At 41.4% G+C, this 15,405-nt stretch overlaps 1 protein-coding gene across 3 annotated transcripts in view; it reads left to right on the top strand.

Moving 5' to 3' along the window:
- Nucleotides 1-13,519, top strand: part of Glo1 (Glyoxalase 1) — a 318,389-nt gene extending 304,870 nt beyond the window's left edge. For all 3 annotated transcript variants that reach the window (XM_068228551.1, XM_068228549.1, XM_068228548.1), the window contains one exon: nt 13,344-13,519. In XM_068228551.1, coding sequence (XP_068084652.1) covers nt 13,344-13,441 — 98 coding nt within the window. In that variant the 3' untranslated portion in view covers nt 13,442-13,519. The remainder of the gene's footprint in view (nt 1-13,343) is intronic.
- Nucleotides 13,520-15,405: the final 1,886 nt, after the last annotated feature.

Genomic DNA, 15,405 nt, shown 5'->3' with positions numbered 1-15,405 from the left:
GATGTGTTGCGCTTTGGATCAGTCCAGTAATAGCTTTGTGATGTGCTAGGCGTTGGTTCAGTAGAGTAATAGTTTTTTTACTTGCTGGACTTTGGATAGTCGACTGATAGCTTCATCTAGTGCTGGGCTTTGGATCAGTCGAGTAATAGCTGTGTGATGTGCTGGGCTTAGGTTAAGTCGAGAAATAGCTGTGTGATGTGCTGGGCTTTGGATCATTTGCGTAATAGCTTTGTGATGTGCTGGGCTTTGGATCAGTCGAGAGATAGCTGTGTGATGTGCTGGGCTTTGGATCAGACGAGTAATAGCTTTGTGATGTGCTAGGAATTGGATCAGTCCAGTAATAGCTGAGTGATGTGCTGGGTTTTGGATGAGTTGAGTAATTGCTTTGGGATGTGCTGGGCTTCAGATCAGTCGAGTAATAGTTTCATGATGTGCTGGGCTTTGGTTAAATAGAGTAATAGCTGTGTGATATGCTGGGCTTTGGTTAAGTCGAAAAATAATTGTGTGCTGTGCTGGGCTTCGGCTCAGTTGAGTAAGAGCTTTGTGATGTGCTGGGCAATGGATCAGTCGAGAGACAGCTGTGTGATGTGCCGAGCTTTGGATCAGTCGAGTAATAGCTGTGTGATGTGCAGGGCTTTGGTTCAGTCGAGTAAGAGCTTTTTGAAGAGCTGGGCTTTGGATCAGTCGAGAGATAGCTGTGTGATACGCTGGGCTTTGGATCAGTCGAGTAATAGCTTTGTGATATGCTGGGCTTTGGATCAGTCGGGTAATATCTGTGTGATGTGCAGGGCTTTGGCTAAGTTGAAAAATAATTGTGTGCTGTGCTGGGCTTCGGATCAGTTGAGTAAGAGCTTTGTGATGTGCTGGGCTATGGATCAGTCGAGAGACAGCTGTGTGATGTGCCGAGCTTTGGATCAGTCGAGTAATAGCTGTGTGATGTGCAGGGCTCTGGCTAAGTGGAGAAATAGCTGTATGGTGTGCTGGGCTTTGGATCAGTCCAGTAATAGCTTTGTGATGTGCTGGGGTTAGGTTAAGTCGAGAAATAGCTGTGTGATGTGATGGGCTTTGGATCATTTGAGTAATAGCTTTGTGATGTGCTGGGCTTTGGATCTGTCGAGAGATACCTGTGTGATGTTCTGGGCTTTGGATCAGTCGAGTAATAAGTTTGTGATGTGCTGGGCTTTGGGTAAATCGAGTAATGGCTTTGTGATATGCTGGACTTTGGATCAGTCGAGTAATATTGTTTGTGACATGAATGGCTTTGTATCAGTCGAGTAATAGTTTTGTGACGTGCTGGGCCTTGGATCAGTCGGGTAATGCTTTGTTATGTGCTGGGCTTTAGATAAGTCGAGTGATAGGTTTGTGATGTGCTGGGCTTTGGATTAGTCGAGTGATAGGTTTGTGATGTGCTGGGCTTTGGATCAGTCCAGTAATAGCTTTGTAATGTGCTAGGAATTGGATCACTCCAGTAATAGCTGTGTGATGTGCTGGGCTTTGGATCAGTTGAGTAATAGCTTTGTGATGTGCTGGGCTTCAGATCAGCCGAGTAATAGCTTCATCATGTGCTGGGCTTAGGTTAAGTCGAGAAATAGCTGTGTGATGTGATGGGCTTTGGATCATTTGAGTAATAGCTTTGTGATGTGCTGGGCTTTGGATCTGTCGAGAGATAGCTGTGTGATGTTCTGGGCTTTGGATCAGTCGAGTAATAAGTTTGTGATGTGCTGGGCTTTGGGTAAATCAAGTAATGGCTTTTTGATATGCTGGACTTTGGATCAGTCGAGTAATATTGTTTGTGACATGAATGGCTTTGTATCAGTCGAGTAATAGTTTTGTGACGTGCTGGGCCTTGGATCAGTCGGGTAATGCTTTGTTATGTGCTGGGCTTTAGATAAGTCGAGTGATAGGTTTGTGATGTGCTGGGCTTTGGATTAGTCGAGTGATAGGTTTGTGATATGCTGGGCTTTGGATTAGTCAAGTGTTAGCTTTGGGAATTGCTGTATTTTGTATCAGTCGAGTGATAGCTTTGTGATGTGCTGGGCTTTGGATCAGTCAAGTAATAGCTGTGTGATGTGCTGGGCTTTGGATTATTAGTCGAGTGACAGCTTTGTGATGTGCTGTGTTTTGGATCAATCGTGTTGATAGCTTTGTGATATGCTGGGCTTTGGATCAATCAAGTAATATCTGTGTGATATGCTGGGCTTTGGATCAGACGAGTACTAGCTTTATGATGTGCTAGGATTTGGATCAGTCGAATGATAGCTTTGTGATGTGCTGGGCTTTGCATCAGTTGAGTAATAACTGTGTGATATGCTGGGTTTGGTGATGTCCAGAAATAGCTTTGTGATGTGCTGGGCTTTGGATCAGTCGAGTAATAGCTGTGTGATATGCTGGGCTTTGGATCAGACAAGTAGATGCTTTGTGATGTGCTAAGATTTGGATCAGTCGAATGATAGATTTGTGACATGCTGGGCTTTGGATCAGACGAGTATTAGCTTTGTGAAGTGCTAGGAATTGGATCAGTCGAATGATAGCTTTGTGATGTGCTGGGCTTTGCATCTGACGAGTAATAGCTTTGTGATGTGTTAGGATTTGTATCAGTCGAATGATAGCTGTGTGATATGATGGGCTTTCGATCAGTTGAGTGATAGCTTTGTGTTGTGCTGGGCTTTGTATCAGTCGAGTAATAGCTTTGTGATATTTTGGGCTTTGGATCAGTTGAGTAATAGCTGTGCGATGTGCAGGGCTTTGGTTAAGTCGAGAAATAGCTGTGTGATGTGCTGGGCTTTGGATCATTTGAGTAATAGCTTTGTGATGTGCTGGGCTTTGGATCATTTGAGTAATAGCTTTGTGATGTGCTGGGCTTTGCATCAGTCGAGAGATAGCTGTGTGATGTTCTGGGCTTTGGATCAGTCAAGTAATAGCTGTGTGATGTGCTGGGCTTTGGGTAAATCGAGTGATAGGTTTGTGATGTGCTGGGCTTTGGATTAGTGGAGTGTTAGCTTTGTTATGTGCTGTATTTTGGATCATTAGAGTGATAGCTTTGTGATGTGCTGGGCTTTGGATCCGTCAAGTGATAGCTGTGTGATGTGCTGGTCTTTGGATTAGTCGAGTGACAGCTTTGTGGAGTGCTTGGTTTTGGATCAATCGAGTTGATAGCTTTGTAATGTGCTGGGCTTTGGATCAGTCATATAATAGCTGTGTGATGTGCTGGGCTTTGGATCATTTGAGTGAAATCTTTGTGTTGTGCTGGGCTTTGGATCAGTCGAGAAATAGCTTTGTGATGTGCTGGGCTTTGCATCAGTCGAGTGATAGCTTTGTGATGTGCTGGGTTTTGGATCAGTCGAGTGATAGCGTTGTAATGAGCTCAACTTTGGATCAGTCGAGTAATAACTGTGTGATGTGCAGGGGTTTCGATCTGTCGAATGATGTCTTTGTTATGTGCTGGGTTTTGCATCAGTCGAGTAAGAGCTTTGTGATATGCTGGGCTTTGGATCAGTCCAGTAATAGCTTTGTGATTTGATGGACATCGGTTCCGTAGAGTAATAGTTTTTTTATGTGCTGGACTTTGGATAGTTAAATGATAGCTTCATCTTGTGCTTGGCTTTGCATCAGTCTAGTAATAGCTGTTTGATGTGCTGGGCTTTGGTTAAGTCGAGAAATAGCTGTGTGATGTGCTCGGCTTTGGATCATTTGAGTAATAGCTGTGTGATGTGCTGGGCTTTGGATCACTCGAGAGATAGCTGTGTGATGTTCTGGGCTTTGGATCAATTGAGTAATAGGTTTGTGATGTGCTGGGCTTTGGGTAAATCGAGTGATAGGTTTGTGATGTGCTGGGCTTTGGATTAGTGGAGTGTTAGCTTTGTTATGTGCTGTATTTTGGATCATTAGAGTGATAGCTTTGTGATGTGCTGGGCTTTGGATCCGTCAAGTGATAGCTGTGTGATGTGCTGTTTTTTGGATTAGTCGAGTGACAGCTTTGTGAAGTGCTTGGTTTTGGATCAATCGATTTGATAGCTTTGTGATGTGCTGGGCTTTGGATCAGTCATATAATATCTGTGTGATATGCTGGGCTTTGGATCAGACGAGTAATAGCTTTGTGATGTGCTAGGATTTGGATCAGTCGAATGATAGCTTAGTGATGTGCTGGGCTTTGCATCAGTCGAGTGGTAGCTTAGTGTTGTGCAATGTTTTGGATCAGTCGAGTGATAGCTTTGTGATGTGCTGGACTATGGATCAGTCGAGAGATAGCTGTGTGATGTGCCGAGATTTGGATCTGTCGAGTAATAGCTGTGTGATATGCAGGGCTTTGGATCAGTCGAGTAAGAGGTTTGTGATGAGCTGGGCTTTGGATCAGTCGAGAGATAGCTGTGTGATACACTGGGCTTTCGATCAGTCGAGTAATAGCTTTGTTATGTGCTGTGCTTTGGGTCAATCAAGTAATAACATTGTGATGTGCTGGATTTTGAATCAGTCGAATGATAGATTCGTGACGTGCTGGGCTTTGGAACAGACGAGTAAAAGCTTTGTGATGTGCTAGGATTTGGATCAGTCCAGTAATAGCTGTGTGATGTGCTGGGCTTTGCATCAGTTGAGTAATAGCTTTGTGATGTGCTGGGCTTCAGATCAGTCGAGTAATAGCTTCGTGATGTGCTGGACTTTGGTTAAATCGAGTAATAGCTGTGTGATATGCAGTGCTTTGGATCAGTCGAGTAAGAGCTTTGTGATGAGCTGGGGTTTGGATCATTCGAGAGATAGCTGTGTGATGCACTGGGCTTTGGATCAGTCTGGTAATAGCTTTGTGATATGCTGGGCTTTGGATCAGTCGAGTAATAGCTGTGTGATGGGCAGGGCTTTGGTTAAGTCGAGAAATAGCTGTGTGATGTGCTGGGCCTTGGATCATTTCAGTGTTAGCTTTGTGATGTGCTGGGCTTTGGATCAGTCGAGAGATAGCTGTGTGATGTTCTGGGCTTTGGATCAGTCGAGTTATAGCTGTGTGATGTGCTGGGCTTTGGGTAAATCAAGTAATACCTTTGTGATGTGCTGGACTTTGGATCAGTCGAGTAATATTGTTTGTGACATGAATAGCTTTGGATCAGTCGAGTAATAGTTTTGTGATGTGCTCGGCATTGGATCCGTCTGGTAATCGCTTTGTGATGTGCTGGGCTTTAGATTAGTCGAGTGATAGTTTTGTGATGTGCTGGGCTTTAGATTAGTCGAGCGTGAGCTTTGTGATGGGCTGGGCTTTGGATTAGTCGAGTGATAGCTTTGTGATGTTTTGGGCTTTAGTTTAGTCGAGTGTTAGCTTTGTGATGTGCTGTATTTTGGATCAGTCCAGTCATAGCTTTGTGATGTGCTGGGCTTTGGATCAGTCAAGTAATAGCTGTGTGATGTGCTGGGCTTTGGATTAGTCGAGTGACAGCTTTGCGATGTGCTGTGTTTTGGATCAATCGAGTTGATAGCTTTGTGATATGCTGGGCTTTGGATCAGTCAAGTAATATCTGTGTGATATGCTGGGATTTATATCAGACAAGTAATAGCTTTGTGATGTGCTAGGATTTGGATCAGTCGAATGATAGCTTTGTGATGTGCTGGGCTTTGCATCAGTCGAGTAATAACTGTGTGATGTGCTAGGTTTGGTTATGTCCAGAAATAGTTTCTGATGTGCTGGGCTTTGGATCATTCGAGTAATAGCTGTGTGGTGTGCTCTGCTTTGGATCAGACAAGTAATAGCTTTGTGATGTGCTAGGTTTTGGATCAGTCGAATGATAGCTTTGTGATGTGCTGGGCTTTGCATGTGACGAGTAATAGCTTTGTGATGTGCTTGGATTTGGATCAGTCCAGTAATAGGTGTGTGGTGTGCTGGGCTGTTGATCAGTTGAGTAATAGCTTTGTGATGTGCTACGATTTGGATCAGTCGAGAGATAGCTGTGTGATATGCTGGGCTTTGGATCAGTCGAGTAATAGCTTTGTGATGTGCTGGATTTTGGATCAGTCGAGTAAGAGCTTTGTGATGAGCTGGGCTTTGGATCAGTCGAGAGATAGCTGTGTGATATGCTGGGCTTTGGATCAGTCGAGTAATAGCTTTGTGATCTGCTGTGCTTTGGGTCATTCACGTAGCAGCATTGTGATGTGCTGGATTTTTGATCAGTCGAGTGATAATTTGTGGTGTTCTGGGCTTTGGATCAGTCGAGTAATAGCTTAGTGTTATGCTGGGCTTTGGATCAGTCGAGTAATAGCTGTTCTATGTGCAGGGCTTTGGTTAAATCGAGAAATAACTTCGTGCTGTGCTGGGCTTTGGATCATATGAGTAATAGCTTTGTGATGTGGTGGGCTTTTGATCAGTCGAGAGATAGCTGTGTGATGTGCTGCGCTTTTGATCATATGAGTAATTGCTTTGTGATGTGCTGAGCTTTGGATCAGTCAAGTAATAGCTGCGTGATGTGCTGGGCTTTGGATCAGTCGAATGATAGCTTTGTGATATGCTGGGTTTTGGATCAGTCTAGTAATAGCTGTGTGATGTGCTGTGTTTTGGATCAGTCGAGTGATAGCTTTGTGATGTGCTGGACTTTGGATCAGTCGAGTGTTAGCTGTGTGATGTGCTGGGCTTTGGATCAGTTGAGTGTTAGCTTTGTGATGTGCTGGGCTTTGGATTAGTCAAGTAATAGCTGTGTGATGTGCTGCGTTTTGGATCAGTCGAGTGATAGCTTTGTGATGTGCTGGGCTTTGGATCTGTCGAATGATAGCTTTGTGATGTGCTGGGCTTTGGATGAGTCGAGTAATAGCTGTGTGATGTGTTGGGCTTTGGATCAGACGAGTAATAGCTTTGTGATGTGCTGGGCTTTGGATCAGTCGAGAGATAGCTGTGTGATGTGCTGGGCTTTGGATGAGTCGAGTAATAGCTGTGTGATGTGTTGGGCTTTGGATCAGACGAGTAATAGCTTTGTGATGTGCTGGACTTTGGATCAGTCGAATGATAGCTTTGTGATGTGTTGTCTTTGGATCAGTCGTGTAATAGCTGTGTGACGTGCTGGGCTTTGGATCAGACGAGTAATAGCTTTGTGATGTGCTGGGCTTTAAGTCAGTTGAGTAATAGCTTTGTGATGTGCTGGACTTTGGTGAAGTCGTGTAATTGCTGTGTGTTGTGCTGGGCTTTGGTTAGGTCGAGAAATAGCTGTGTTAGTGCTGAGCTTTGTATCAGTTGAGTAGTAGCTTTCTGATGTGCTGGGCTTTGGATCAGTCAAGAGATAGCTGTGTGATATGCTGGGCTTTGGATCAGTCGAATGATAGCTTTGTGATGTGCTGGGCTTTGGATCAGTTGAGTAACAGCTTTATGATGTGTTGGGGTTTGGTTCAGTCGAGAGAGCTGTGTGATGTGCTGGGCTTTGGATCAGTCGAATGATAGCTTTGTGATGTGCTGGGCTTTGGATGAGTCGAGTAATAGCTATGTGATGTGTTGGGCTTTGGATCAGACGAGTAATAGCTTTGTGATGTGCTGGGCTTTGGATCAGTCGAGAGATAGCTGTGTGATGTGCTGGGCTTTGTATCAGTCGAATTATAGCTTTATGATGTGGTGGGCTTTGGATCAGTCAAGAGATAGCTCTGTGATATGCTGGGCTTTGGATCATTCGGGTAATAGCTGTGTGATGTGCTGGGCTTTGGATCAGACGAGTAATAGCTTTGTGATGTGCTGGGCTTTGGTTCAGGCAAGAGATAGCTGTGTGATGTGTTGGGCTTTGGATCAGTCGAATGATAGCTTTGTGATGTGCTGGGCTTTAGATCATTTGAGTAATAGCTTTCTGATGTGCTGGGCTTTGGATCAGTCGAGAGATAGCTCTGTGATATGCTATGCTTTTAATCATTTGGCTAATAGGTTTGTGATGTGCTGGGCTTTGGATCAGTCGAGTAATTGCTTTGTGATGTGCTGGGCTTTGGATTAGTCGAGTGATAACTTTGTGATGTGTTGGGCTTTGGATCAGTCGAGTGATAGCTTAGTGATGTGCTGGGCTTTGGATCATTCGAGTGATAGCTTTGTGATGTGCTGGGTTTTGGATCATTCGAGTGAAAGCTTGGTGATGTGCTGGGCTTTGGATCAGTCGAGTAGTAGCTTTATGATGTGCTGGGCCTTTGATCATTCGAGTGATATCTTTGTGATGTGCTGGGCTTTTAATCAGTCGAGTGATTGCTTTGTGATGTGCTGGGCTGTTGTTAAGTCAAGTAATAAGTTTGTGATGTGCTGGGCTTTGGATCAGTCGAGTGATAGCCTTGTGATATGCTGGGCTTTGGATCAGTCATGTGATAGCTGTGTGATGTGCTGGGCTTTGGATCAGTTGAGTGATAGCTTTGTGATGTGCTGGCCTTTTGATCAGTCAAGTGATAGCTGTGTGATGTGCTGGGCTTTGGATCAGTTGGGTAATAGCTTTGTGATGTTCTGGGCTTTGGATCAGTCGAGTGATTGCTTTGAGATGTGCTGGGCTTTGGATCAGTCAAGTGATAACTTTGTGATGTGCCGGGTTTTGGATCAGTCGAGTGATAGCTTTGTAATGTGCTGGCCTTTAGATCAGTCATGTAATAGCTTTGTGATGTGCTGGGCTTTGGATTGGTCGAGTGATTCCTTTGTGATGTGCTGGGCTTTGGTTAAGTCGAGTAATAGTTTTATGATGTGCTGGGCTTGGGTTAAGTCGAGTAATAGCTTTGGGATATTCTGATCTTTGGATCAGTCGAGTGATTGCCTTGTGATGTGCTGGGCTTTGGATCAGTCAAGTGATAAGTTTGTGATATGCTGGGCTTTGGATCAGTCGAGTGATAGCTTTGCGATGTGCTGAGCTTTGGTTAAGTCGAGTAATAGGTTTGTAATGTGCTGGGCTTTGGTTCAGTCGAGTAATAGCTTTGTGATGTGCTGGGCTTTGGATCAGTCAAGTGATAAGTTGTGATGTGCTGGGCCTTGGATCAGTCGAGTGATAGTTTTGTAATGTGCTGGGCTTTAGATCATTCAAGTAATAGCTTTGTGATGTGCTGGTTTTGATCAGTCGAGTGATAGCTTTGTAATGTGCTGGGCTTTGGATCAGTCGACTGATGACTTGTGATATGGTGGTCCTTGGGTCAGTCGAGTGTTAGCTTTTTTTTGTGCCAGCCTTTGTATCAGTCAAGTGACATTTGTGAGAAATATTTGTCGTGTCTCCGTTCCAAGGTGATGCTATTTTAAGGCACGCCCGTAATGGAGGTGAGCTGCATGTACCAGCCCTCCTGTCATTCTTAAATTTCTGACTGTACCAGGAATCAAACCTGTGCCCCCTAGTTGGCATAACCGTTATGCCATTTTATTGATACTAATAGATAGTAAAGTTGTTGCAGGTGTCATCAATAGGTTAATTTAATGCTTAACTTCTTCATTTATAATCCACATTACCCAGTTTAATTTCATTATTAATGAAAATCATTTTGTACACTTTAGATCATTTCATTGAGAATGAATGTGATATTCCCCACAATATGTGAAATATTTTTCCTGCTATTAATAAATGTAACCTTACCCCCACCCCTCCTGGTTTTTGAGATCATTAAGGCATTGAAGTCTAAACGTACTAGCATCTTGGTTAGTTGGTTCAAGTCCCAATTTTCAAAAAAAACTTCACCATCGTAATGTCGGCCAGCAGGGTAGCAAAGGTGGTGGTATACAATTTCTAGTCACTAGATTGCGTGCCAATAGCCTGGATTAAATTCCAAACCTCTCCACAGTTCTCATATGGAGTGAAAGCTTATGACACTGTTGATGGTGTCTCATCCATCGTATGGGGACATTAAGGCTTGAGCAGACACCTTACTGCTGGCACCGGGTTTCACACTCTCCCTTCATACTATCATATATCACATACCTTTAAGTTAAAACGGCTAGAACTCGACAATAAAACAATGTGGAAATTGAAGGGTTTAACAGAGGCAGAACGCAAACTTTTATGGTCTGAGAAAAAGAAAATAGACATATTAAAAATGAAAAAAGAAAACTTCAAAATTAGAAAATTATGGCAACTAACACTCATTACAGAAAACTAAACCGCAAAGGCATGAATAAAACTGAGGAATACAAATAATTTGAAGTACCTGAAAACATTCGAAAATGTATATTAGCCTGAATACAAAATGTAAATAATCCACTTCGCAGAGTGGTTTATATGACATCTTATACTGAAAGTAAAAGTCAATCAAAATCTCTTTATTTGCAAATGAGGTGTCTACCTTGGTGGCAAATGGTACACTAAAATACATTATTGTCAAGCACTAAATATTAAATTAACAAGAGAAGAAAACTTTTCTATAAAACAATATTATACAATTTACGCTAACATTTTTTCTATTAAACACACAAGTCATCCTTAAGAAATTTATATTGTTTACAAAATTCTACTTATAATATCTCCTGTACTACTTACAAATATAGTCAACTGATATACAGTATGTGGAATTACTTCAAATGATGCTATACAACTGCTATAAGATTAAACTTTACATTGCATTTATTTACTTTTTTTTTTTTTACCCATTCTGGAACCTAAGTAGCATAACGACCTGCTGCGTCTTAACCAGAGCCCCTTTTGCCACCACTTTTCAGAGTTCCTGAAGGGCCTTCACAGCTACCATAGCGGTCCCAGAGCCCTCGAAGTCCCCACTGTACTTCAACCCTACAGGCAGTCCCCTACTTCGGCTGTCCAAACTCCTTAGACCAGGGGATGGAATTAATTTATTCACACACATTTTTTAAAAAAATTTTTTTTACAATAACCTGCACTGGTCGAATGCCCTCTAACACTTCATTTATTTTCTCTGTTGCTGTTTATTCTCTTCTTGAATATCTGTACAGATTTTGTAAAAGGATCAAACACTACCCCTGGTAAACTGTTCCACTCCTTCACACCCTTCCCAATGAATGAAAATTTACCCCAATCGCTTCTGCTAAAATTCCTTCTAAATTTATATTTGTGGTCAGTCCTGCCGATATAATTATTTTCCAACTGAAGCCTCTCACGGATATCTCCCCATGCTTCTTCTCTTGTATAGGCTCTATATAATCCTATAAGTCTAGTTTTCTCCCTTCTCTTACTTAAAGTTTCCCACCCAAGTTCCTTTAACATTTCTGATACACTACTCTTTCTCCTGAAATCCCCTGTTACAAATCTTGCTGCTTTCCTCTGCACACTATCTATTTCTTTTATTAGGTATTCTTGGTGAGGATCCCAAACACTGTTTGCATATTCCAATAATGGACGAACCATACTCAAGTAACTTTTTTCTTTTAATTCTTTGTTGCATCCTTTAAGTAGTCTCATTATGACATGTAATGATCTGTATGCTTTCCCAACAATGTTGTCAACATGACCCTTCCAGTGCAAATTACTTTCAAATCTCACACCTAAGTATTAGCACTTGCCATCTTTTGGGATAACTACCTCATCCAAAGTATATTCAAATTCAGTTTTAAAGCTCCTGTTTGTAAAAGTTGTAACAGTTGATTTGCCTGCATTAACCTTCATATTATTTTCTTCAACCCATTGTTGGATACTTTCAAGGTCCCTTTATAATTCTGAACAATCCTCAATGTTGTTTATTTCCCTATTAACAATTATGTCATCTGCATACAATCTTATTTTTGATGCTATATTGTTCCCTAAATCATTTGCGTATATTAAGAAAAGTAACGGACCAATTATACCACCCTGTGCAATTCCCTTCCAAACTTTCTCTTCCTGAGATACATTATTTCCTACTTTGACTTTCTGAACCCTTGAATTTAGAAATGTTTTTATCCAACGTGTAACCCTTACGTCCAATCCTATTCCCTCCAATTTCTTTAATAATATTCCATGTTCCACTCTATCAAAGGCTTTGGAAAGATCTATGGCTATGCAATCTAGCTGACCTCCTGAATCCAACTGATCTGATATGTCCTGCTGAAATCCCACCAGTTGTGCCTCACAAGGAAATTTCTTTCTAATTCCATACTGGCTCCTCATGAACCAATTTTTATCATCACATATCCCACTGATGTACTTTGATATTAAACTCTCCAGTATTTTACAAACTATACTGGTCAGGCTGATTGGTCTGTAGTTCTCTGGTTTCCTTTTATCACCCTTTCCTTTATAAATTGGTATTATTATAGATTCCTTCCATTCCTTTGGTATTACACTATTATTTATGACATAGTCAAAGAGAAATTTTAAATAAGGCACTATGTAACACCCCATTGTCTTTAATACCTCCCCAGTAATTTGATCACTTTCTGCTGCTTTTCCTTGCTGAAGCAGTTGGATTTCTCTGAAAATATCTTCATTTGTGAATGAGAAGCTTCCTGTTTCCCCTCTGTGTCTCTCCCTCTCTATCTTCTGTTTCGGTTTCCAACTCCTGACAATCATCTACTGAATCTCTGAATTCCCTACTAAATAGGTTTGCTTTCTCAGTATCTGTTAAATAGTGTTCACCCCCTTCTCCCACCATTGTAGGAATTTGGATTCCTTTTCCTTTTTGATTCCTGATGTATGAATACAGCTTTTTCCATTTCCCTTTTTGGTCATTACCCTCTTGAAGTATGCCATTCATATAAAAGTACTTAACATTTCAGGGTAAAACCCTAGTGAAGATTTCTCTTACAATTAATCATTGGGCTAACCCCATGTCTGCCGAGCTGAGTGGCTCAGGCGGTTGAGCCGTTGGCCTTCTGACCCAACATGGCAGGTTCGATCCTGGCTCAGTCCAATGGTATTTGAAGGTGCTCAAATAAGTCAGTCTCATATAGGTAGATTTACTGGAACGTAAGACAACTCCTGCGGGAATAAATTCTGGAACCTTGGTGTCTCCGAAAACCGACAAAGTAGTTAGTGGGATGTAAACCAAATAACATTATTAATCCCATGTGTACAAGTACAAGCTACAAAAGTGCATAAAATAAAATTGCAGGTTTAAGAGGTAGCTTGAACTGCAGCAAATATGGAAGATGAAGTGTATCACATTTGCGAATGAAAAGCTCTTATTACATGGATGTTCATTTTAAACTGGCACAGAATTTTACGGAGGTCTAGCCAAATGGAAGCATTGCATTTAAATTACAAAAGGGTTAAGAAAATGGGCTACTTCTATCAAAATGAGGGCAGAAATAATATGACATACCTACTCCATTCATGACATTCCTGTTTTAAAATATTAAGGTTAATATAAATCAACAGGGGAAACTCATGCACATAATTATTAAATTAAGGTAAATCATTAAACCAAAGAGTGCTTTCCCAAACCAAGCAGGAGCAAAATTGTATCTCTGTAAGGTACCAACTATTAATATGTAACTTTTGTTTCAGGAAAGATCAAAGGAATTGCTTTCATCAAAGATCCTGATGGTTATTGGATTGAGATTCTCAGCTCTACAACAATGGCACAGATAATAACAGGAATGTAATTGAGAGAGTATGGAATGTGAAGCACAAATTTTCTATTGTGTATAAATGATTGTTACCAATAAAACATGTTCACTAGCTGTTAGCTAATCAGTACCCCACATGAAGCCATGATTTCCCATTCTCACACCAGTCAAATGATGTACATGACTTTTTTTGTTGTTGTTGAGGGCAAGTGCCTGAGAGTCCCAGGGCATACATTTGTTCCTGAGAAATGCTGATGAGGCGGGGGGAACTATCCGGCTGAGAGGCAGTATTTACCTCTCATCAGAGAAGAAACCCCCTCCTCGCTGAAGAATGGGAGTGTGGAGTGAACTTCCCTTCTTAAGAAACGGCCCCTTTCATTAGTTATTTAGTGAAAGAAAGGTTCAAAAGGCCAAAACAGTTTCCTGTTTCAAGTTAAAACAGGTTGTAAGTGAGCCAAGGGCCACAATGTTTGAAACATGGGTTCAGCTTCTTGGTTCTTAGAACCTGTTTTAGGAGTAGGTTGCCAGGGTTGGTTCAATGGCTAAGGAGGATTCTACCTTTGGTCATCTTTACTATTTTACTAGCTGATGTACCCGAGCTTCGCTACGGAATTCTACATTGTATACAGAATACTAAGTTAGGTAGTGTACATGTGAGCAAGATTGCATAGCTCTTAACGTTACCCTCAAAATGCGACAGGGAAGTCACTAAAGGTCTTTTCTCGTATGAGGACTGGGTTAGGGAATTTTCATTGTAATGGTACGCCTGCTTGCCTACCATCAGTCACAATCAGGTTGGGGAACTGCATTATAATGGTGAGTACCAAGGAGGATTTCGGCCAGGTAGAAGTTGTCCAGATCAAATCATCAGTCTTAAGTGGATTATGAAGTATCAAAGAGCTCGAAGTAAGAATCTGGTCATCACTTTTGTTGACTTCAAAAAAGCTTATGACAGTATTCGTCGGGAGTCATTACTGAATACCCTTCAAGAATTTGGTGTTCACAGAAAACTGATGAACCTTATTGAAATCACTCTCAAGAATACTAAAGAGAAAGTTAAATTTAGAGGAGAATTGTCAGAGCCATTTACAATCATTAGTGGACTTCAGCAGGGGGATGGTCTCTCACCTATTTTATTTGATTGTGTACTGGAGAAGGTCATGCGAGAATGGAGAAAGAAATGCCAGCTGAACATGAAGATTGGTAGAAATATAAAACTAAATTGCTTAGCATTTGCAGACAATCTTGCACCACTGAAAAATAATGTGGAAGAAGCTAAAGTCCAAATTGAACAACTAGAAAACATTGCAGCAAAAGTGGGATTACAAATTTCATTTAAAATGACAGAAATTATGCCAACCTTTGAGGTGGACACCCCTGTCATTCAACTAAATGATAACAAACAAATTAAGGTTGTAAAAAGGTTCAAGTATCTTGGGGAAATTCGAACCTAAATGTGAAAGCCTCGATAGAATACAGAACAACAAAACTGAGACAAGCCCGAGTCACATGGTCAACATTTAAGAAGAAATCTCTCTCCATAAATGGCAAATTCAAACATTATGGTTCAGTAGTTAAACCTGAAGCAACTTATGCAAGTGAAACTCTGTTTAAGTTGAATACCGAAGCAACAACGGTTAAAATCCAAAAAATAGACAGAAGGATCATCAGGACAATCATCAATAAAAAACATCAAGTAAATGGACAATGGAGACTGCTGCCTATCGGGAAAATGAATCAGTTGTGGATACCAGCCACATAGTAAGACTACCAGAGACCAGACTACTGAAACAATTATTCAATTGCTTTTGGAAAAGTAAAACGAAGAACAACTGGTTTGTTGAGGTCCAGAATGATTTAGAAGAGCTGAATATAACAAGCAGAGAGAAAAGAGAATAGGATTCTGAGAAGCAGAGATACAAGACTAAAATTAAAAACAGTCAAACGAAAACAGTACACCATTACAGATGAAGAGAGGGCGGCCAGGTCAGAAAAAATGA

Source organism: Anabrus simplex, chromosome 7 (genome assembly GCF_040414725.1).
Source record: "Anabrus simplex isolate iqAnaSimp1 chromosome 7, ASM4041472v1, whole genome shotgun sequence".
Classification (NCBI taxonomy): Eukaryota; Metazoa; Arthropoda; class Insecta; order Orthoptera; family Tettigoniidae; genus Anabrus; species Anabrus simplex.
Note: the sequence above shows the minus strand (reverse complement) of the source record. Positions and strands in the feature narration are given on the sequence as shown.